Source organism: Amphibalanus amphitrite, unplaced genomic scaffold (assembly GCF_019059575.1).
Source record: "Amphibalanus amphitrite isolate SeventyFive unplaced genomic scaffold, NRLGWU_Aamphi_draft 000571F_arrow, whole genome shotgun sequence".
Taxonomy (NCBI): domain Eukaryota; kingdom Metazoa; phylum Arthropoda; class Thecostraca; order Balanomorpha; family Balanidae; genus Amphibalanus; species Amphibalanus amphitrite.
This window is the reverse complement of record NW_024882065.1, coordinates 278,189-301,965: the sequence shown is the minus strand read 5'-3', so window position 1 is coordinate 301,965 and position 23,777 is coordinate 278,189. Positions and strand designations below refer to the sequence as shown.

At 47.7% G+C, this 23,777-nt stretch overlaps 1 protein-coding gene across 3 annotated transcripts in view; it reads left to right on the top strand.

Moving 5' to 3' along the window:
* The window catches only part of LOC122394077 (anoctamin-5-like), a 33,588-nt gene extending 11,228 nt beyond the window's left edge, over positions 1 to 22,360 (top strand). The window contains exons 3-22 of one of the 3 annotated variants that reach the window (XM_043390658.1): positions 2,281 to 2,681; positions 3,333 to 3,377; positions 3,723 to 3,887; positions 4,070 to 4,168; positions 4,802 to 4,828; positions 6,243 to 6,382; positions 6,909 to 7,134; positions 7,501 to 7,709; positions 7,905 to 8,059; positions 10,111 to 10,220; positions 10,687 to 10,794; positions 11,577 to 11,741; positions 12,688 to 12,831; positions 12,973 to 13,142; positions 13,578 to 13,717; positions 14,069 to 14,274; positions 14,579 to 14,684; positions 19,521 to 19,708; positions 19,995 to 20,122; positions 21,120 to 22,360. In XM_043390658.1, the coding sequence (XP_043246593.1) occupies positions 2,281 to 2,681; positions 3,333 to 3,377; positions 3,723 to 3,887; positions 4,070 to 4,168; positions 4,802 to 4,828; positions 6,243 to 6,382; positions 6,909 to 7,134; positions 7,501 to 7,709; positions 7,905 to 8,059; positions 10,111 to 10,220; positions 10,687 to 10,794; positions 11,577 to 11,741; positions 12,688 to 12,831; positions 12,973 to 13,142; positions 13,578 to 13,717; positions 14,069 to 14,274; positions 14,579 to 14,684; positions 19,521 to 19,708; positions 19,995 to 20,122; positions 21,120 to 21,261 (3,074 nt within the window). In that variant the 3' untranslated portion in view covers positions 21,262 to 22,360. The remainder of the gene's footprint in view (positions 1 to 2,280; positions 2,682 to 3,332; positions 3,378 to 3,722; positions 3,888 to 4,069; positions 4,169 to 4,801; positions 4,829 to 6,242; positions 6,383 to 6,908; positions 7,135 to 7,500; positions 7,710 to 7,904; positions 8,060 to 10,110; positions 10,221 to 10,686; positions 10,795 to 11,576; positions 11,742 to 12,687; positions 12,832 to 12,972; positions 13,143 to 13,577; positions 13,718 to 14,068; positions 14,275 to 14,578; positions 14,685 to 19,520; positions 19,709 to 19,994; positions 20,123 to 21,119) is intronic. The other 2 variants (XM_043390660.1, XM_043390659.1) reach the window with 2 other exon arrangements.
* The last annotated feature ends 1,417 nt before the right edge of the window (positions 22,361 to 23,777 follow it).

Below are 23,777 nucleotides of genomic sequence, written 5' to 3'. Positions count from 1 at the left end.
CAGCGATGGAGGTTTTTACTCGCCTTTGACTTATACACACATAACGATCAACACCCAACACATGCCAACATACGCGTTACTAGGGTCATTTTGTCATATTAATCGCTATTAAAACACGCCGGCAGAATGCGCAACGCTATGAACACGTATTGAACAGAACTGATAGTACCTAAGTTGGCCACAACCAGCACAGTGATAGGCACTAGGTTGCTGTGACGGTTCGGTGCACTGTCGATGTTGGTCTCATACGTTTCTTCGTGAGACCAGAGTTAAACCAGATTTTTGCTGTCTGCTTGGCATGTGAGCGTTTTTGTGTGCTTGATGTGTTGCAGCTCCTATCCTGCGATGTGACACAGACGATATGGTACCTACATTTTTTCTTTCCTTTTCTTTTTTAAATGGACATCCAGACCTGAATGTGGCCGTTCAAGTGTTTAATGCCTTAAACGTGTGTTGCTAGGTGGAGTCATTTGAGCGTGGTTTTCTAAAAATTTGCGTTGTACCTAATAGTATTTTTAACTTGTTCATTTGTGCGTGTAAGTTATTTGAGCAATGCTAGGTAGGCAACTAAATGTTTTGCTATAAAAATGTCAGTAAGTTATCAACATGGGATAGGTAACAGAGTGCATTGGCAAGATTGTACTTACGTACTTTATATGCATGCATGCATGCATGCATGCTTGCATGATTGTATGCATAAGATATACAATTGCATTCACTGTGCACGCATGTGTTTATGTATTTCTACTTCTAGTGTCCATTAACGTGATCACCCCATAATGTGCATTCGGCTCCTCGCCCACCCTCGTGGTCCTAATCGCGAGTGCGCGTGATCGTGCCCGCCGTCGGTATCGGCACCGACGGGCCCCCGTCGACAGAGGCGGCTACGTCGCCGTCGACAGCAGTGGTCAGTGGGCGCCGTCGGTGGAAGCGTCGGGCCGCGCGCCGAGCCCGACGTGCCTCAGAGTGCGTGTGTGGGTGCGGGTGAAATACAGACAGTCTCGTGAACAGGCGCAGTCTGGTGACTACATGGCAAGAATGGCGGTGGCAACGACATACCCAGTGAACAAAGACAGATGAGCAAGCGGAAAGTCAAACAAACGGGCAGTCGGTGACCAAACAAACTACCTGTGACATAGATGGGTAGTCTGGTCATCGGAAGGACAGTCTGGTGAGCAGACGAGCAGTCTAGTGCACAGACTGCAGTGGCGTCTGGTATCTGGCGGAAGTGACAGAGTGCGCACACGTGTTTCAGTCGTGTGGACGGCCAGTGGATGTGGGAACCACCTGGTAGGTGATTACAATTGGAAAACGTGCTTGCTAGTTTACCCACGACCCACGTCAAAGTTCGGTCCTTTTAACTATTCTCCCTGTATATTTATAGAAGTTCATCGGCTCCAACAGGAAATATTATAGGAAAAGGAAGGTAGTGATAAGCGCTAACCATTTTAATTGTTTTCTTTAAATTATTTTCAGTCAAGATCTCTTCTCCAACCAAAAACATAAAGCAGTAAATAAAAGCTGAAAGCAAATAATTCATTGTTATGTAGCTTAATGTCCTTTCGTATTACTTGCTCTTTTCGCTCTTTTTAGTAGTAACTATGGAGCCTCTATTTTCTATTAAAGCCTCCATTTTCTACAATGGTCAAAAGTTTTTTTTTTTGCAATAAGGCATTTGAATTTTGAAGCACTGTATTCGTTGTCCACCTCAGTCGGCATTATTAGCCAGCTGCGGTACAAAAAAGTCCAACATTAGAATGGCGTTGCAAAACCAAAACTCATCCGCAATTTCAAGAGTAAAAAAGAAAAATGTGTGAAATGTGAATATCAAAAAGGTATCTACCAGCTGCGGCCAAGGCCCTAAAACGCTGTGATGCTTGGCACAAAGGCTTCTTTTTCAGTCACTCACGTGAGCAGTGATCACCTTCATCCCTTTTTCCCTTGCCTTTTCCCGTGTGCGTGAAAAACCACAGCGAACGTGGCGAAGAGCGATATTTGAAGCAGGTGTTTTGATGAGAGAATAAAAAACTTTGTCCCAGTAATGTCCTAGCATTGCTACCCGCATAATTTCTGATAATTTTTATCTCACAAATACACAAAATCTGTTATCTCCATTCTTTTCGTGAAAATGTTGCATTCGAAAACGTTTCAAGGCTTACGGTATGCCTCTAAAAAATACTTCGCCACAGGTTCAAGCAAGCCCCAAACCATTTAAATGCTATTAACTGAGCGATTTCCCAGTTAAATGGGCACTGACCAGGCCCCTTCCCCCGATGTCAGACCGGCAGGCGCTGTTGGACGAGATCACCTCCAACGGTGAGATCAACGTCTCCCACACGGAGGACGAGATCGGCGCCTCGGTGCCCGCCTCGCCTCCCGAGTCCCCCCGCCGCTCCTCCGCCCACTCTGGCCGCTCATCGGGCCAGTCGGGCCGCTCATCCACTCATTCATCGGCTCACTTATCCGCCCGCTCCTCTGGGCGGCTCATCTCGGGCACCGGAGGGGGTCGGCCTGTCGTCCCCGGCGCGGTGGCCTCCACTGTGGACTCGGTAGGGGCCATGGAGTCCGGCTCCCTGCGCGGCCTAGACGCAGGCTCGCTGCCCGGACTGCTCATCGAGCCGGAGGAGAATGATCGGAAGATAGACCTGGACACCGTGCGACGGGCCACCGACGTGCAAAATGTGAGCAGGGGCGCCGCCTGAGGGATGGAGAGGGTGCTTTGATGCGGGGAGGGGTGGAAAAGCATGATTTCATCATTAAAGATATATATTATTATGAATGCACCGGATCAATATTATGCGACATTAAAGAAATGTACCTTTTCGTAATTGTACGCTAATGCATGCTGATGTTATTTCCTCGTCACACTGAATAAGCAGATTGCAGACCTGGCTGTTAGTGCCAAGCGGCTTAACTAAGTCTATCTGTATTCAATAAACGTCTGCAGCTATATGCTTTTCATGCAAGCAAAAGCTACGTTTTAGGATTTTCTGCGTACTTACATAGCACTCACTGTTTGAAGTGACGCTAAGGTGTCCAAAACATTATCACGCACGGTGCAATTAAAAGAGCAAGATTGAGCTTAAGCATCACGCTACAAATCAATGCGTGCGAGATGCATTTCACGCCATCGCTGCATGCAGAAAGCGTTCAATTGTATTCTCCGGAAAGCCGGTTCGCCGGCGGTCATTGCATTGCACTATATGGTTTGATTGGCTTCACAGTCGCCTTTCAGTGTGCCTAACGAATGATTTGAGACGTTGCATATCCTTGATTTGAGACATTATTGCCTGCTTTGACACATTTTCGCCTGCTTACACCGTCACCTGCAGAATTTCACCGACCTCAACATGGAGCCAGCCATGGAGCCGAATGAGGTGGGTTCTGTGTCATGGAAACAAGTCGTAACTGTGCCAATTATTGCCCTTTATTATGCACTCGCAGTTCACACTTCTTACTTTATTTTGAACGCTGCCCTTGATACGGACAGACATAGGTATTCGTTAGGAATTTATCCAAGCCATGAACTTCAGCGTTTATCTCGTGAGGATAAACATGCATTTAAAAAATGATTTGTTTAAAAATTTGATGCTGACGGCCCAGGCATACCAGCCTGGGTAGTTTGAATATTTTGAACCCCTTTGCCAGTCCATGTGTTTCGTGTATCGATATCTTCTCACCCTCTCCCTAACACTGCCCCGTCTGATCCACGACGATCTCAGGTGCGTCGACGAGTCGACACGCAGTACTTCTGGGACAATAAGCGCAAGATCGACATGGTTTTGGCGTTCCGCGAGGACGACGACCTGATCCGGGCGCACAAACGAAAAACGTTCCAGGCCAACCTCATCAGCGAGGGACTCGAGCTCGAGCTCGAGGATAAAAAGGTAGAGCTGTCAATGTTATTAGTATAGAGAAATGTTGCTTGATCTTGTACCCGTATAGTAGTTTAGCTAGTATGTTGATAGTTGAAGTAGCCATGTGTCACCTTTTGAAAACCTCGGTTACTTTTCTTACTGAGCAAATTTCCCGAAAGCCGAATTTTAATCGCTCGGTTTCGCCGTTGCAGCACTCGAGTGACGGGAAGACCTACTACCTGAAGGTGCACTCACCCTGGGACGTGCTCACGCGGTATGCGGAGATCATGAACCTGAAAATGCCAATCAAGGTGAGTGGCAGAGGCCGGCTAAAGTGGCTTCCATTTGCAGTGAAGCACTGTGTGGTCTAGATAGGCCGTTTAGCTACTGCCATCTCAACTGACAAAGACTGGCCCACACTCTGCTGCCAATAACGCCCCTTGAGTGGCCTGCATGCTAACATGCATTGGATTGATACGGTTGATTTAATTAAAAAGATAATTATTACAAAATCTGTCAATCGTCGTTATTTAATATAAATTCCGTTAAGGGTTGAACAACATTTCACTAAGTTTCATATCATCTACGTAAAAGAAACGAAAGCGAAACCTTTTTAATAGTGAGTGATGCAAAATTGTTGACTTAAAGAGTCATGCTTGAGTTTGACGCTTGCGCATGTGTGAAACGTTAAAATTGCCGAACGCCGCATAGCTCTTAATAAATTATGTATCTACTATCTATACGTTAATAATTCCCTGCATGAAATAACTGATAAATGACTTAAGCTTAATTGCATCGCGTGCATTGTATATGTATATACGTGACGTTCTTAAGTCACAAGTGTGTTTGCGTGCTTTTTTCCTGCCGTGAGTTTTTACGCATCAGACAAAGCCCTTACAATCCCGATGTAATTTTTTTATCGCTGTACCGGTGCGCTGTTACAGAAATTTGTGGTGGTGAACCATGCGTGGGTAAGTGGTTTGATATTAGATGTCGTCGATATACCATTTGTGTTTCTTGTTGGGTACTCTGTCTCGATAATTAATTCACCGTTCGATGCCTTGCCACGCTACAATGCATCTTTGCTTTCCATCGGTATCTTACGGGTTGATTTCAGTCTCGATCATAAACTCTTTCCTTCCATGGATACGATGAGATTGTCCACATACTTGCTCCTGGGCGTGGTCTTCCAGCCTCCAGATTCCGCTCGCCTCAAATGGAATATCTGACTACATATTGTGTCATGAAATATACCTTTAATTGAATTTCAAAAAGTAGCAAAATTTTGATATAAGGTGCAGCAGATGAAGCATACACATGGTGTACAAATGTAGCATGAATTAGATAAATCCAAGCCGCTACATTAATTGTTTGGATACTTAAACTGAATGCAGCATGATCATTACAAAGAACATTGCACTTAATATAACACCTTGCTGTGTATGCATATGATTATTTTCATCACCGGCAATAGGTACGGTAATTATCTGATAAGATTTCTTGCAAGAATACCTGTAGCAAGGATAACAACGCATGCATGTAAAATGGGGTATGGAGAATCGGCTTTTCTCACTGTTCGTCACCTGACACGTATATCAATGACGAACGTTACGCATCACGATAATTAGGTACGATAAGGTCATTACGCATGAGTGCATGTAATACATGTCAAATTTGTTTGCATCTAACGGTGTATGGATGGATGATTCGCCCTCTGTTGTGTCTCAATCTAAAATGTTCAGCAACGAATGCGTTATGTCTGAAATGATTGCATGGTTTAGTTGTTAACAGAGTTTTGTGATTGTAAATGACAAGACGCAGCCTTTGTTACTTATTTATTTTAGTCGTTTTAATTCTACAAAATAAGTTCGAATATGCAATTGACTCTGCTCTAAATTCCCGTGTAAATTAAAGCCTCACTCCTAATACAATACGCTTGACTGTTTGAATCGATGATGTATTCCTATGTTGTGCGTAATCTCAAGAGTCTACAGATCCGTCCGCTCCTTTGAGTTCGGGACCCTTTGTACTCTCGGGTGCGGTGGGTGGTGGCCAATATTGTTTATTCTGAAATGACCCGTGTCAAACTGACACAAATTCAAACCAGCTGCCGTTGCATGTGTCAAAATCCCCTGCTGATGTGTTTAAGGTGCATGCATGTTTTATAATGTGACTGTTTGGTAGACATTCACTGACATGAAGTGATTTATACCGCCAACTGATATCAATCTCTCCTGTGACTGGAAATGCATGACGTCGCTGGCTTTCATCTTGAAGACGTATCCTGAACAATTAATACTCATTGTTAGGGGACCACTGAACCGTATAACCTTATTTCGAACAGTAACCTGTCTCGTGACCGTCCTGTCACCCAACCGTCCCCAGGAGGATGACCCGGAGCCCGAGCTGAAAGGACCGCCCTGCTGTCGCAGCATGGTGCGCAACCCCTTCATGTACAACACAGACCTGATTCCGCCGGAACCGGAGTACTTTACGGCCGGATTTAACCGAGACCGCGAACACCAGTAAGTAGCCATCACACCAGAAACAGGCGAATGGTCGAGAATCACTAGAGACGCAGTTAGCAGGATCGCCGAGGAAATGCATCAACTGAACTGCTCTTGCGTAGGGCTGGTAAATTTAGCGAATGCCCTGTCTAAATGCATTGTTTGTTTTCCAAATTCAGCAACCTTGATATCATTGCAGCGCATCATCTGTAAATGTGTGTGGGATGTTTTTTATGGACAGGTTTTTATCAAGTGGGTAGCTGATTGTCCCACAACGCTGATTAATTAATGGAGCGCCTGGATACCTCACTGCGACGAGTGTGATAACAAAGTTCGAAAACAGCGAAAAGATTCTTCACAAATAAAACGCAATGTGGTAAACACATGCTGCACGGAGTCTGTTGGGAGGCGAACAATTGTTTGGCAGGACTGAGTCTCGTGGGAGTTTTGATCCGAGCTTCCACAACGCATACTCCACACGAAACGGTTCAATGTTACTACCGTAACTTTTCACTCCTGTAATTTCTACGTTTCTGTCTGTCAGATTCGTCATCAAGAGCCGCGAGACGTTCTTCACATCGGCGCAGCGCTCTCAGATCGTGTGGCAGATTCTGATGCGGACGCGCTACTCGGACGCGCAGAGCAAGGACCGCTCCAAAGTGGGCATTAACCGACTGTTGAACAACGGCGCCTACCTGGCCGCGTTCCCGCTGCACGACGGAGGGTACCGCGACGAGGCCACCTGTGGCGAGCCGCTCAACGACAGACGGGTGCGTGGATTCGGATGGAGACGCAGGGGTGCGCGATGGACCGATTGGTAATGGGACAGTAGTAAATGTGATAATGCAGCGTCTCGTAGTCTGTGGATGGAAATAGCCTGTGACTTTTAAATTTTTGAAGTAATTTTGAAGACAAGCAGTTGAATGTGGGATGTTGTGCAAGATAGTTCGTAATGCTATATCAATATCGCAATGTAATGCAACCACTTCGAAACTCAATGCTGATCCAATATTTTCCCTTCTATGCATTTTCTATTTTTTTCCGGTCTTAGCAATGTTAGGCCTTTCAAACAACTCCAGCGGCAAATAATGTTTAATGCTTTATTTTTGACGACAATCCTCTATTTGTGTTCTCAGCTGCTGTACCTGGAGTGGGGTCGGCCGAAGGCGGCGCTAAAGAAGCAGCCACTGTGGCTGGTGAGGAAATACTTTGGCGACAAGGTGGGCCTCTACTTCGCCTGGCTGGGCTTCTACACCGGCATGCTGGTGCCGGCCGCCCTGGTCGGCGTGTTCGTCTTCTTCATCGGCCTGTTCATGATGAACAACGACGTCAACTACAACCCCAGGTAGGACAAACGGGCGAAAATTTAGCAGTTAGTGCAACAGGCATTGAATGCAAGTCCTGTGTTGAAATGCATTGATTAACAGTTTGAGGCACTGATCTTATGTACTGTTTTAAATCAAAAGTATGTATCGGAAGCCTTCCATTGAATTGATCACCAGTGAACAGAAAAATAACACCTGCTGCTCTTTCCTTTCAGCGTGGAGATCTGCAAAAGTGACATCGTCATGTGCCCGCTTTGCCACAAACTGTGCGAGTACACCAATCTGAGTGAATCGTGTTTCTTCTCCGAGGTCACCTACCTGTTCGACAATCCCGCCACCGTGTTCTTTTCAATCTTCATGGCGTTTTGGGGTGAGTACCAGACAGTGCAGTGCCGGTCGCGGCGACCATATAGTTAATCGTGACTCGCGAGTCGATGGATTTTCGGCGACTCCGACTCCGACCGACTCTGACTCCGACTCCGACCGACTCTGACTCCGACTCCGACTCCGACTCCGATTACGCAGCCCTGGTTAAATCGTATTACATAAACACAGGAATATATGGTAAGAGTATGCCGTATTTAAAGTTCGTAAGCTGCACTGGACATATGAAGGTATCTTACGTTCTCGCTGTCTTTATGTAATAAATGGTAATTGCTAAAACAAAATGCTGAGTGACCTGAAAGATACACCGTAAAAATGGTTATGTCTTAGCGTGGCTTCCTCATCAGATAAAATATCAATGACGCACGGCACTATGAAGCGTGTCGTGTATTATGCATTCCAGTCGTTCGCACTCGGGTCATAAAGGACACGGAATGCGATAAAATCACTGTCCAGGCGAACAATAACCTCAGGGCATAATGATTCTGTGACCGAGGTATATTACGTTCAGACTGGTGGGTGCCGGGAAAGTTCTATTGTTAGGCATATTCTCAAATCGGTAGTGATCACTTCCAGTTGCCTCGGAATTTTTGGTTGTCATGCACATATTCGCGTGAACAACTTACAAGGCTATTAGTGTCGTGCGGCACAATCTACCAACGCACGTTTAAGTGTCATGCGGTGCAATCTACCATCGCAAGTGTTAGTGTCGTGCGGTACAGCATACCACTGCAGGTTTTAGTGTCGTGCGGCACAGTCTAACAACCCAGGTTAAAGTGTCGTGCGGCACAGTCTACCTCCGCAGGATGTGTCATGTGTCGTGCGGTACTTTTTACAATCTACCATCGCAGGTGTTATAGTGTCGTGCATACCAGCATACCATCTCAGAATTGCGTGTCGTGTGGTACAGTCTACCAGCTTTTAGTGTCGTGCGGCACAGTCTACCTCCGCAGGTGTATTCGCCGTGCACTGTAGTCTACCATCGCAGGTTTTTATGTCGTGTGGCGCAGCATACCAGCTGAAACCCCTTTATCAGCTCACGCCAATCCACCTTTGCCGTTTTCGGCCATCAAATTGAGTCGAGTGTCCCATTATCGGAGAAACGTCTGGCCGCAGTGACACCAGTTGCCACACGCACACCTGCCTACTGCTCAGACCGAACCGGCGATGTTTTTGGCGGTGATCGATTCACCTCACCTCTCCCCAGTGACCTCCGGTGTGCTGCATCATTTCCTCGCCTTCCCTCTTCCGTCTCTACCCCTCTCCTGCCACATTCTCTGTGCCCGCACTCGGCACCGCACCGCTCGAGCCGTGCTCAGTCCATGAGCGCGGCATGCCACGGTCAATATGGGTCGGTAAAGAGCGTCGCTCAGTGCCGAGACCGGGGGCGCCGCGCGCTATTGACCTTGCACGCTAGCCACGACGTGTGACGGCGATCGAACTGCGACGGGACCTGGCGCGGCGGCGGCGAAATAATGGCCCTCCGGGTGGCGCCACGCCGGCCACGGAGAGTGGCCGCTGCACTGGGTCGCCCATTGGGACCTGGGGACCGCGGCGCTGTTTGTTCGGCAAACAGGCCGAGTGGCGCGTGAGAATGCCGCCGCCACCTGTGTGCATTTATTGATGTCGCCGTCGTTTGTATGCGTGTGTGTACTGTGTAGTAGTTGTGTGTGTCTGTCCCGCCACCACCCGTAGGCGCACTGATGAGTTACGATAGCAGTGACATGTTTTCCTACAGCGGCCAAATATCAGCTAAAAACTGCGATGTTTGCCCTCGGGACATGGCATAGGAATAATTTGTTTCATGTGTTGGATGGCTGGCTCATGCTGTGTTTCATACACAGACGACCGACAGCCAGAACAAATACACCGTTGAACCCAATATCAATTTCGGTCTGTGGTTTAATTAAGGTATAATGCACTCTTTTGGGAGAAGATCATATGTTTCATGAAGAAAACATTTATTAAAATTGTATGTGCTTTTTTATTTACAAACTTTTGACAGATATTGTAACTGCATCGCACATCTCTCTGCAGCCACGATGTTTTTGGAGTTTTGGAAGCGTCGCCAGGCGGTGATTGCCTGGGAGTGGGACCTCTCCAATTATGAGGACGAAGAGGACGCGAGGCCGGAGTTTGAAGCTCAGGTAAGTCTTCAAGACTGGCAAACATGTACTAAACATAAACATAAGTGTTCGGGGTGAAGACAATAACCTATGAAGTTTGGGAGGTTTGCTGCGTGTGTCTAAAAGTCAACGTGTAGAAAATAGACGCATTCTGCGTAGCCGTCGAGTAGCAATTAACTGCTGACCTTACAAACCTTTCGATGAACATATGCACTCTCCGATGTTGTTATTGCTATTTCTGTACAAAAAAGTGGTGCCCGATGGGGCGCTCTAATAATCCTCGGAAAGTTGCCATGATAAACCATGTCTTTTTAATGTAAGTAATATTTATATATTATATAATATGTTCAGAACAGCCAACGTTTCTTGACAAGTCATGCTTTGCTGGTGTGGTTACCATAATGTGTATGTAGATCGTAAAGCAGCGAGCCTGGGCCACTTTCCAGTCTCTGGGGTGAAAAGTGATTACCCATTCTACCCTCCTCAGGCCACTTCGTTCCGCATTAATCCCGTCACCAAAGAAGAGGAGGCGTACATGACGATGAGCAGCCGGTTCTGGCGAAGGATGGCCTCGGGGACCATCATCATTTTCATGGTAAGGCACCACTCGGCACACTGGCAGTGTAATAAATTATCAAATATTTTTCCGTCAATGAGTGGTGCCCGTTCATCATTATGACTGTTTGCCTTCGCTCAACGTCGTTACGACGTCATGCCGAGGCTGCATGACGTCATTAGTTCAGTCGAGGCATTGGCAACAGACAAGGCTTCGTTATCGGGGCAAAGAGCACTTTGTATGAGGCTGGCGAAGGTCGATGCAGAGTGAATGAACCAATGGCGTGAAAGAAGTTAGTGATAAATGGATATGGGAAAGCCTCCACGCTCGGAGTGCTAGAGCACTCATTCGTCAAATGAGACAGTTCAAAGGTCAAATGTGACAGGCGAGGAACCTTTGGAAGCCTGCGGCGTATAGCCTAGTCTCAGTGATAACGTATTGATTGCAATTATCGCAGCTTGGTCGCCGCAATAGCTCGAATACATGTGCGCTGCATATGAGCTTGCACGCCATTCATCTCAGCTATGTAATTGTCGTTCACTTTCCGATCAAGGGATCGGCTTCTTGGCATTACGAGTAATCATAATCAGTTACATCGCTACCGGTCAATATCAATTTATTAATTTCATAAAAGATAACAGCCCTGATTTTGGAAAGATTTACACAAGTTAAACTTTTCTCTTTGATGAACCAATGCTTTCGCCAATCAATAAGCAACGAAAATGTCTTGTAGCGAATTATTCAGCAACGCGACAGAGTTTCACCTCGAACGTCAAAATTCAGTTTCTGTGGCTGCCTCTCACCCTCCGTCCCCGTTGCAGTTGTCGCTGGTCATCGCCGCCGTGTTCGGCGTCATCGTCTATCGGCTGGCGGTGATGACGCTCTTTCAGCAGACCGGCGACGTCTTCTGGCTCAAGAGCGCCAAAATTGTCACCTCCATCACAGCGGCCACGCTCAACTTGATCATCATTATGATAATGAACCAGGTGAGGCGGATACGTATAGCACCCGAGGTGATTTTTAACAGCAGTCTTAACTGAAACGGCTTAACGTGTTTTTTTTTTTTGGGGGGGGAAGGGGTGCAGTCGATCGCTAAACGTGACCCATTCCATAAATATACTCACCACAACATAACGAGCATCAGCCGCCCGTCTGGCAGACCAAGCACACACATTTTATGGTATGTGTAACTGTACCACGGCTGCGTTGCTCCACAGTATAAAATACCCTGTACCTACAGCCCGCCACTAGGTATGCGGTATATTGTTTGTTCACCGTGCAGCCCCACATCGAGCAAACGCAGGCCGTCGTGCTGCAGGGTCCATTGTCTGCCACCCCGGTACATGTATGACCGTGACACACACTCACTATCTAACGGCACGTGTCATCTGTGTGTATGACGCGCTGATAGGTGCCGGGTGGGAGTATAGTGGCCCTGAGGCAGATCCATAGCGGCCGGCATTTGGGCCGCTATTTTTACATGTGGGCTGCGAGAATGGCTACTGGAGCGTGACGTATTTGTGGGGGCAAACCGAGTCGATACGGGCGCCCCCGTAGCCGTTTTTGTTTTACCGCGTGCGTCATAAGCTTAGCAGATGCGTTTGACCACTTAACAATTGCCTTGGAGGGATTTATTGATATGGAGCTCAAACGGTAGCAGTGTTAGCACGAAAACGACAATTAACAGTCAGGAGTGTGCCTTAGTTGTTATGAAACCGCCAATGGGTGTCACGAGCAGACTCTAGTAGCATTGCCAGACCCATTTCGCATTTAAATGGAATTCGCGTGGATTGCCAAACTGTAGAGTGTAGAATGTAGATATACTTGATTGTAGCGGCTCGATGTGCCTCGTTTGCGACACTTGGTAAACGGCTCGTGACCTTGTCCGCCGTATCTCAGACACTGACCTAACGATGGTGCTCCCGCCTACAGTTCTACAGAAAGGTGGCCATTTGGTTGACGAACCTGGAGAATCCGCGGACTCAGACAGAGTACGAGGACAGCTTCACGTTCAAGATGTTCTCCTTCCAGTTTGTCAACTACTACTCCTCTCTCGTCTACATCGCCTTCTTCAAGGTACGATGCAATGCAGACGATTTCACTTCCCAAAGATACCTGGCAATGAACAGTACCCAACACGCTTCTAATCTGTCAATAAGGCTATGGAATATGAATGTAGCGCCTTTGGTCATCAACCCCTGTCCCACCGATCCCCAGAACCGCTTCTACACATACCCGGGCCAGGAGGACTACGACAAGAACATGCTGAAGCGGACGCAGGCGGACGTCTGCGACCCCGCCGGCTGTCTCTTCGAGCTCTGCATCCAGCTGGCCATCATCATGATCGGAAAACAGGTCCTCAGCAACTTCATCGAGATCCTACTACCGTGAGTGGTGTCTCGTGTACTACACCCACTGACTGCTTCATCCAGCGAAATAAATTGACGTTAATTATCAATATTCAAGCCTGAATGCCTTGGCTTGGTACTGTATAAACTGATCCAATCTTTTCAAGGTTATGCAATCAGTAAGAATTTAATTTGGTATATCCAGCTCATTATGCGTAAGCGTTGCACATTAATCATCGTTCGTGCCGAGGCGTGTATCGATCCAATTTCACGGCCGGCGATCTGATAGTGAGCCTGGCTGTGATAGTTCCCCTGGCGGCCTGTACACGCCCGTCCGTCCCTGAGTCATGGCCCAAGCAGCGGCAGCGAGCCCCGTGCCCGTATGTGCGTGTATCGATTGGACGCCAATACAGTACCGATGCGGGTGGAATGTCAGTGTCGGCGCATACTGAACGCTATGGCCTTGACCGCCAGTAAAATAATGAACTGGTGGCGGGCGCGGGCGTCGCTCAACAAGGTGGAGGGGACGAAGGAGCTGTACACGCGCTGGGAGCAGGACCACGACCTCCAGGGGCTCGGCACGCTGTCCCTGTTCGAGGAGTACCTCGAAATGGGTAAGATCATCGACCAGTTTAAGATTATGACTGGCGCATACATAGTGATCCTGCTATTTTTAGCATAGTTCAGAGAAGTATCGATATCTCATAACCTTTCCTGGGACACTTCATTACGTGCGCTGTCGTAAATAAAATCTTACTTCCCGCGCTATGTAACATTTACATTGGAGTGCTAAGGTACCCGGTCGTCTCCAATTTCAATTCCAAAAAGGATGTCCTTTTAACCAGCTCAGAAACGCCAAAGGCTGACATATAGAGGAAATGTCCTCAGAATTGTGCCTTCCCCAGGAAACCAGTCAAATCCATCTAACATCTCCTCACCGTCACCATCTCGTATCGCTCCCGCAGTGATTCAGTACGGATTCGTCACCCTGTTCGTGGCCGCGTTTCCTCTGGCGCCGCTCTTTGCTCTCATCAACAATGTGGTGGAGATCCGTCTGGACGCGTACAAGTACGTGACGCAGACGCGGCGACCGCTGGCGCAGCGCGTGCAGGACATCGGCGCCTGGTACGGCATCCTCCGCGGCATCACCTACCTGGCCGTCATGTTCAACGTGAGTCGCGGACGGGGCCGCCTGGGCGTGGAGGAACTGGAGTGAATCGTGTCAGATTGCGGGCGGCTGGTGTGTGTAGTTTTGTGCATGGAATCAGATATATGATACATGTGCACGTAGTTAGAGATGGAAAGAGTTACTTGATGCCAAGATATAAGTTATCTACGTTGTCAGATAGATGAAATGTCTTTGGGTATCGATGACTTTTGACAGCTACGCTTTTATTTGAATTTGCTGGTGTAAGCGCCTTTATGTACTGCGAGTGCTCTCACAATATAACAAAGAACACGTTTTTCGCTGCCAGGCCCTGGTGATCGCCTTTACGAGTGACTTTATCCCGCGACTGGTGTACTGGTACCAGTACAGCGAGACCGGCACTCTCGAGGGATACATCAACGCCACACTATCAGGTTAGTGAAAAAAAATACATAACCCTTCCATTGTTTTTGTATTTATGTGACGGTTCGTCTAAGCCATTCATAATTACTTTTTATCAATCGTGCCTCAGAATGGCAGTAGTCTCATTCCGTCAATCAGTTGAGAGTGGTCAACTCTGTACTGGCAGCGACTGTTCAGTGTTCATCCACTGTGGGATTGCACACAGCCGCCAATGTCACCACAGAATCGAACGAGTCTGATCGAGCCCTGCACGCAACTGGCATTAGCTATTTACTGGCCAGATGCGGCACAGTCGATAGGTACGGGATCAGCTGCTCAGTGAACGCTGCGCATTCGTCAGTGATCTGAGGACGCTTCCGATTGGTTATGGTGTGATGTCATCGGTGTGACGTCAGAGAACGATGGCGCGACAATTTATCTACACTGCTTCCTCTTATCAGTTGATATCGATTGGTAAATCAAAACTCTTATTTCATGTTACATTCAATGCACTACTTTGTTATGGTGCTCACCTGCAGTTGATCGTGACCATGATGCAATGCAAAAAAAAAAAAAAATCATCTTGTACATGATTGTCTTGGAATGTTGATTGTTTAAATTTTGTAAGAGCGAAAGCCTGGTTGGTTGGTTTTCTTCCTGGTCAACGTTAGCTCAAGTTTCATAACACCAGCTACCTTCCAAACTTAGGCAGTCTACCTTAAATTATTAGCGCAATTTGCAGGGCACGGCAATTTACCCGAATAAATGCCGACTTATGTAAATCGGGATCGCCAGAGTTTACTGTGTTGGAGTACGGTTCCGTCATTAAGTAATTAAAATCGATGAAGGTGATGCAAAGTGCTGACCTTCGATTTAAATCGACATTCCGGGTAAAAGGCGTCGGAGTGATCACCTCTTACATGGTCCATTCCTATTGACTGGTCCTTGATCTATTTGTGCTTTGTTTGATCCGTCTACACAAAGACATTAAACTACTCTACGTATTTTGGTGCCATGCCAAGGCCTAATATTACGGGCAATCGTGATTCCTGTTCTAACGTATTGCTGTTTTGCATCATTTAAATTTCCCAGCTTCATCTTGCTTCGACTGTTGCCATTTCAAGAAAATTAGGCATAAAAATGGCATCACCAAGCTATTTGGTTCATACTTGGCATCGCGAACAAACGCTTAAAGGTAGTGTGCCACCTTTGAAAGATTTCCCATTTTATTTTTCCTAGGATAAGAAGCTTCTGTTTTTACCTAATATCGCAAAAAAATCAAAAATGGGCCTGGAATAGTGCCTTTTTCGCCTAAAAGTTTATCGGTTTTTCGATATGTATAACAACTGTAGTGGGCTGAGCTGCAAACAGGCGTCGGCAACAATCGCGAATGCGGCGCACATGTGACAATAAGCAAAGGTCATTAGAGAGTTACGACCATACGATGTACGGGAATGAGTTATCAGCTGTCTAATCGTAGACAACACAATGTCGAGCCTTACTGTAAGCCTGTATTGGTATTGTTTCTTTTATTTGGCTGTCGAACATTATTTATGGTTTGAAATATAATTTTATGTAAAATAATTGATATGAAAAAGCCGTCTCTTAAGTTATGACCCCATTTCACCACACGCAAGTGGCAGAAATGACAATGATCAGCTGACGCATTTTTCTTGGCCGAAGTCAGAGCGCGCGGCCCGACGCACCACCACCGCACCACAAAGTATGAGCAGAAGCCGCGCCCAAAGCCAGGGCCCCGGTAACGTGAGGTAGCCGAGTCGGGGCAGCGTGCGCTGACCCAAGCCGGGGCCGCAGCTTTGGGCGCGGTCTACCGCATCCCCGCAGGCAGCCCCGGGCTATCACATGACACCGGGAGGACGCGCGGCCCCGGCTTGGGTCAGCGCACGCTGCCCCGACTCGTCTACCTCACGTTACCGGGGCCTTGGCTTTGGGCGCGGTCTACCGCACCGCCTAACAGGCGTGTTCGAAACCGCAGGAGATAATGATGAACGGGTTTATCGAAACTTGATTGGATGAGCATATCGGTAATAGCGATTTCAGTGTGTGCATTTATTGTTCATAGTGGTGTGAAATGTGGTTGGGGTACGACCGACAACCCGTCGGGGCGAATTTCGCACTTGGGTACTCAAAATTTGAAGAATTTAAGACGTTTCCATGAGTTTTGAAGGTATGGAAAAGTTCGAAAAATCCGGTTCTCCTTATCTGGGCCATTAACTCCATACGGTCCAGGAAAGCTGGCACACTACCTTTAAAAAATAGCATATGGACTCGGCAAATGAGCGCGGTAGTAAGCTAGCGTAATCAAACATAAACCGCATAGATCAAGGCGCATAAACTGTATGTATGGTGAAGCAATGCAACATAAGGTCAAGCTGCGTGGTCGATGCTTTTATTCGTGATGCGAACCCGTTTACGTTTTACATCATCGTTATCAGCAATGTTACAGCACTAGTGCGTGCATATCACAGGCCATCACATGCAGATATGGTAATGTCTTTGTGCCGCCGTGTCACCAAGGTACCCTCGCCCGCACATGGGGGGGTGGTTGCCACCCCCCCCCCCAGGTAGTCTTTCTGCTCTGCACTCAACATTTTTAGAGCTAGAAGGCTGATTTTTCGTATAGCTGCTCCTCTATCCTTTCTTGATGTCCACTGAAAATTTCAAGTTTCTGTGACTTTTGGTTTCGGAGATATGACCTTGTTTTTCAGGTCATGTCATGACCCAAATGGCCAATTCTCGACATCTTGCGTTGGCTATGGGCCTTGTGAGCTTTTGACACCTTGATTTCGGCCTTTTTTACCAGTCTTACCTCCCACCTATCATGGAACATGTTGTTCGACGATGTACAGATGTCAAGGTCAAGGTCAAGGTCAACTTAGGTCATCTAAGATAATTGCGTTTTAGGCAAGTGGAATTTACTTTTTGTGAAGTTTTTTGACTGCATTTTTGGTAAAAGCTTCTCAGATCATGATTTCATGTAGGGGAAGTTGGGGGAACGCCGAATACTTTTTTTCTGACGCCCGTAGCACGCAAGGTAGACAACATAGGCTATTCTTGCTGGCGTCATTCGAGAGGCCAGTCTTTTGTCTTTCAAACATACCAGGCGCATTTGATGAATTCGCATACCGTTAAGCGCAAAAACTAAAAATATCAAAGAACTGACTTTTTCGGCGTTGCCCCGGACTGCGGGGAAAGCCGAAAATGGGATAAATGATCTACGAGGAATGCCGACATTGATGTTTTGCCAATTTATCTCAAACTTAATCCAAAATTCATCAAAGCTGACACGCGTTTTAAGAGCTTGAGGACGCTTGGTGCACACTGGAAGTTATAATTGTGTGATATAATAAGAAAATGCCAGATAAATCATTCCTTATAGGTAACAGGCCGTTGTGCCGGCTGAAAGTGTAATTTGTTTGACTAAAAATACGCGTTGCTATTCTACAGCAGTAAAGTCCACGTAGCGTGCTTTAACGTGCGTAATTGCACGTTTTCGGCATTACCCCAGCCAGCCATACTTTCATTTGCAGGCCCATAACTTTTAAACGTGCTGTATAAATTTCAAATAGGCAGCACACTTATGCAAAGACATGCTGAAGATTACTTGACCGAATTGGCCAGACAAACGGTAGCATAATGAGTAAGATATGCAGCTTCAAAGGCGCATGTAGTACAAGGGAAACGTACCTTGAAAACGCTTTTGGCGCCCTCACAGCCGAAGTATTCCAAATGACGACTCGTAACAAACATGCGATAATTGTAGTCACTTAAGCCTCAGAGCATCACTGAGACGTGGCATCCATGTCGTACGGTTTTAGAAATATCTCGAATTTCGGCTTTGCCCCAACTCCGGCATTGCCCCAACTTCCCCTAATATGGACACATAAACAATCGGTGCACACATCAGTATACACACAGACACACACAGACATACAAACACATATAATTGACCTTGACCTAACTTGACCTGAAATGACCTCAGCAGCAAAAACCTGGTCGGGTAGTGTGAGAAAGAGGTTCTAGCTGGCTTGGCACCAGAAAACGGCATCGTCATCGGTATATGATAAGCAGCGCACTTGATATCAAACGGTGACCCAAAACAGCAACATTTTTTAGTTTGACCTGACCTGGAAGGTCAATGACTGACCTGAGAAGGTAAAACTGGGTATCATTGGATTCGTCTCTTCCCAAAGAATCTTTTTGGTCTTTACCGCTAAGCTCTATCTCCAACAGGAACGAAATGGCGCGGGGGGTGGCAACCCCCCCCCCCCCCCCATGTGCGTTCTAGGATGGGAAAATGGCATGTGCGGGCGAGGGTTAATGCAAGTCCATCTGTGTACGAATACGAGGTTCTCTTCGGATGCACAGACGTTATCACTAGTTTATTTTTATTTAAAAAAAATTAGGCCAAATGGTGGAGTGGCATGAATTGTCTGATACCGGGATCCACCTAAGCGTACATACATACGTACTAGCCACGGACCTGACGATGCTTCGACTAAGCTCGGTATATACACGTCGGGTAGAGATGTCACGTAATTTGCCACGCTTGACGCGTAGCCACTGCCATGCTAATATTCTGGAAATACAAAGCTTGCCGCTGCTGGCTTTAGTTATGCAGTGACTAGGTAACAGAAGGATTAAAAATGCTTAACACCATCTGGTTACTTGCGTGGAGATGCGTTGAATGAAAAGGCATTAACAGCACGCATACGTAGTTAATCTGGAAGCTTCGCAACGCAACTTTCTGTTGACGTGATATCGTAAAAATTATATGTAGTCTGAACTTGAAGAGGACACGTAGCTGTATACCCTCAGCATGTAATGACTGCCTCCTTCCATTGCAGTGTTCAACACTGCCGACTTTCCGCCGGGCTACGAGCCGGACCCGCAGATCGACAACAGAACGTACGAGACGTGTCGGTACCGCGGCTACCGTACGCCTAACGTCACCGGCGAGGAGAACCCCTACTCCACCAACATGATGTACTGGCACGTGTTCGGCGCGCGACTCGCCTTCGTCGCCGTCTTCGAGGTGAGCGGAGCGTCGGGTCAGGTCGGAGGTCAGGTTTTCCTGGCTCTGAACAAAAGTGGAAAATTTTCTTATAAATGAATTCCTGTAATTTATTGTTATCATTAGTATGCGTCAACAAATAATAGGGGCGCAATATAAAATTAATTAGCACATCAGAGCCCCATTCCATCCAATCAAGATTTACAGGATATGTCGCATGTTCGTCAAATTTCGTCCCTGAGGCTACGTCACGCTCCAGTCTCAGTTCTCAGACTGACTTTCCGCCCCGCCGCCGTCTCCGTTTCAGCACGTCGTTATCGGTCTGACGGGGATCATAGCATATGCCATCCCTGACATTCCCGGCACGGTGAAACTGCAGATCAACCGGGAACGGATGCTGGACCGAGAGGCCCAGTTCGAGGCCGAAATGTACAGGTGAGAGCCTGTCAGCGTGTCGGGACACTCCGGGCAATGACATTTTAGCCGTTTTCACGACGGGCTATCTGGCGAATGCACCTTTGACCAAATCTACACCAAATATCTTTTCATGAATTTATTTCAGTGTTCTAACCGAACAACAGCTGAGCCTAATTTGACCAAACCTGCACCAAATCTGCACCTAACTACTGCACCAAATGTGTACCAGATGGCCGTCGTGAAAACGACAATTATTGTTCAAGGAATGTGTGTTTTCATAAGCATGTCCTCCGACCTCAAACGATAGCAGTTTACACGTATTTTTGACTAAAGTGTTCCTTAATGCATGTGTAAATTTATTTCTAATCTTATATAAGTAGCTAAGGACGTCGCTGGACGTTGAAGTCCGTGCGGCCCTGGGGGCACCGCCCACCAGTGTCGTAACATTGATTGTCCCTAGTACGCGCTACTCCAGCGAACGGGTCAATTTCCTGCGTCCTCGGTACCCCGTGACAGACCACAAATCCATAGCGAGTAGCATGGCTCCGATGACCCACTCAGTCAAACCCTTCCCCAGTCACGTGGGCTCGCTGCCAAGGAAGTTATCAGCAGTTAGCCTCGAAAGCTAGGCATGCACAGAGCCGTGCCCTTTGGTAGATGCCAGGTATATTATTAATGTGCTCTGAACTGTCACGAAAACCAATTTCGTTTCCTCGTAAAGGAAGATTGAGGTGCGATACGCTATGTCAATATCTGGAAGGTTCTGCACCATGCAAAGGACATGACCAGTGAATTGGAGATGGGAAACTGACCTGTTGCGAAACGAATCAGTTATTCGCAGATATTATCAAAGGTATGCTAGGAGTTCGCTTTACAATCCTATGTTTAAATGCCTCTGAGCACGTAGCAAGCCAATCATTCAAATAAGCACATGAAGATTAGAAATGCCGAATACCATGGTCCAATCTTCATGTCATGTTAATGACATTATACCGTTTTTATATGCCTTCTACAGGCTGAAGAAGGAGCGGGAACTGGCGGAGACGGAGGCTCGCCGGATGTCGGCGGCCCGCGCGCCGTCCGGGGCCTCCTGGACCGGATCGAGACTCTCCAGTCGGAGGAACAGCCACCGACCTCCAATGGACTACGCCGGCTGACCGCTGACCCGCCACGGTATACCACACGACTGAGGTATCCGAGGTGTGGGTTTGGACATTAGGGCTGGCGTTGGGAGAAACGACGCTGCATTAGGTGTAGGGGCGGTATGATTGTCAGTGGGTATCAACATCTGACAGATTTTGTATGTGCCATGTCAGACGTGACAATTGTCTGACAGCAGGACGAGTTGCCGTCCTTCTTGTGACACTGACATCTCTAGTGATGTGTGTGTGGAAATAATCCCACTGTGAAGTGGGAAATAATAAGGAACTGAATTGTAACGCGTGATAAGGGATGATGGTGATAGTCGAGTCCAGCAATATAATCTAACAGGGACAGAACGCGCGGCGCAGTGACGTATTTCTGTTAATGTGTCGTCCTTGTCGTCCCTAGTCCCTGGTTACGTGTTTTATGGATTTTGAGGTCCCACCCGTTGGCTCTCGTATATGTACGGGCGTGAGGGTATTGACAGCGTCTTTGGTGCGAAGGGTAATTGTCTATTTTGGGTACTGTGTTATTGATTTAGGAAGTGCTGGTTTAGCCATGCTCGTAAGTTCGACAATTTCTGCTACTTGTTTAATGCACGGACATATATGGGTTAAAAGAGGTGTAAAAATTGAGACATTTGTCTAAAGGAGGCAGATAAGTACAGTATTATGCGTAACTTGTGTAGGATGGTGTTGACAAATATTTGCTTTGGGTGCACATATGTGAAACAGATGCAGTTATTCCTATTACCGTTTAGGTTTTGTGAATGTCTAAATATATTGTGATATGTACATAATTGTTGGTGATTGTTACATATCAGTACCTGTATTTAATATTTATCTCACCAAAGGTAGTGAATGACGAATTATTGTGGGAATCAGCAATTATTTTTGTACAGATTGTGGAAAATTACGATTTGACTGAAGTTATACTTTGTTGGATACTAAATGAATGATGATTGCTGTTCAGCCGTGATCATAAGTGGTAATAAGTTGGTAAGCGTAAACAAATTATATCCGTCCAATCACGTCTATCCTCGGCGACAAATAATCATCTGGTGCAAATATTGTCATTGCCAAATGTTTACATGAATATACTGCACATTCCGTCGCCGCTGTTTGTTCCGTATCGCGTATAAAATGCATAACTACACCCGACTGGCTTGTTTACTACCATAACTCCAAACCTTACGACTCCAATGACAGGCATTTGACAGTTGACGATCGAGCCCACTGGCCCGCTCGGCGCGGGTGGCATGGCTCTCACTCGTCAGTGCTCGGGGGAACCTTTTTGGACGGACCCCTCCCCCTCCCCGCTGCTGGCAGCGACAATGTCTGACCGGCTACCGGCTGTTCCGCCGACGGCCGCTCTAAATGCCGCTCTATCGATACGGCTCGGCAGTTAGCGCATGACGAGTGGAGGTGTTGACGGGCGGGGCGAGTCCCTCCCCTCCGTCCCCTCCCGCCGCGTCCGCTGCCGGTCCAAAGCGCCGCCGCCGACCGCACCCAACCGGCGCCATCCTACCGCATCCACGCACCTGATAAAATCTCCATACCAATAACAGCGGAAACAATAGCGCACCCCAGCTACAGCTCGTGCCGGGTCGGTGATGCTTTTCAATCGCAGAGGCGGCAATGGGTTCGCATTTTCCGGAGGAATTCCAGTTTCACACACCGGTCGTTAGGAGACCAGCCGGTGAGTGAAATCGACTACCAGACTGGGTATCACTAACAAGCTCTCCCGGGCGGTGTCCGCACTGGCTGGTCGCCTTCCGGTCTGTCCGAGGGGACGCCGGGGGACTGACTATCCGGGGGTCGGCGCCCTCCGCTGCCACCGCCCCTGGATGGACCGGGGTCTATCCGTGCCGCGCCCGCAGTGGTGGCGGTGAGAGCAGAGGGGAAACATGGCCAGGGTGCCACTGCTGGTCACGGTGCTGGTGATCGCTGTGAGGCTGACGAGGCAGGAGACAGTGGGAGAGACGACGGCTAGTGTAACCTCCACTGAGCCGGCTGATGCGCAGACTACCCTAGGAACGACTGTTCCAAGCGTCACTGAAGAACGGGAGACGAGCCACACCACCACAGAATCTCAGCAGACCAGCGGCGATGGCACCGAGGCCCCGCAAACCGTCCGCGAGACTACAACTCCGTCACCAGTGAACAAAGAAGAGCCTACAGGACATTCAACACCGTCAGAAGCAGATACATCCGAGCATACTTCTCCTTCGGATGAAACAGCCTCTGCCACAGCACGCTCAATACCAACTGGAATCGATCCCGGGTTGCTGACTCCTCCATCCACGAGTGAGACAGAATCAGTACCGAGCACACGAGACGATGACTCACAGTCGGGCCGAGTCGAGTCTGAGGACGGCGAACAGTCTGACTGCGACTTCTCCGAGTCGACGTGCTGGTGGCGATTGGACGGAGCGCCCTACCGTCACTATAGCTGGAGGCGGGGCGCGCCCGAGTCTGCCTTCTACCTGGGAGGTCCCACCACGGACGCCGGAGGAGGCGAGGAGGGCGCC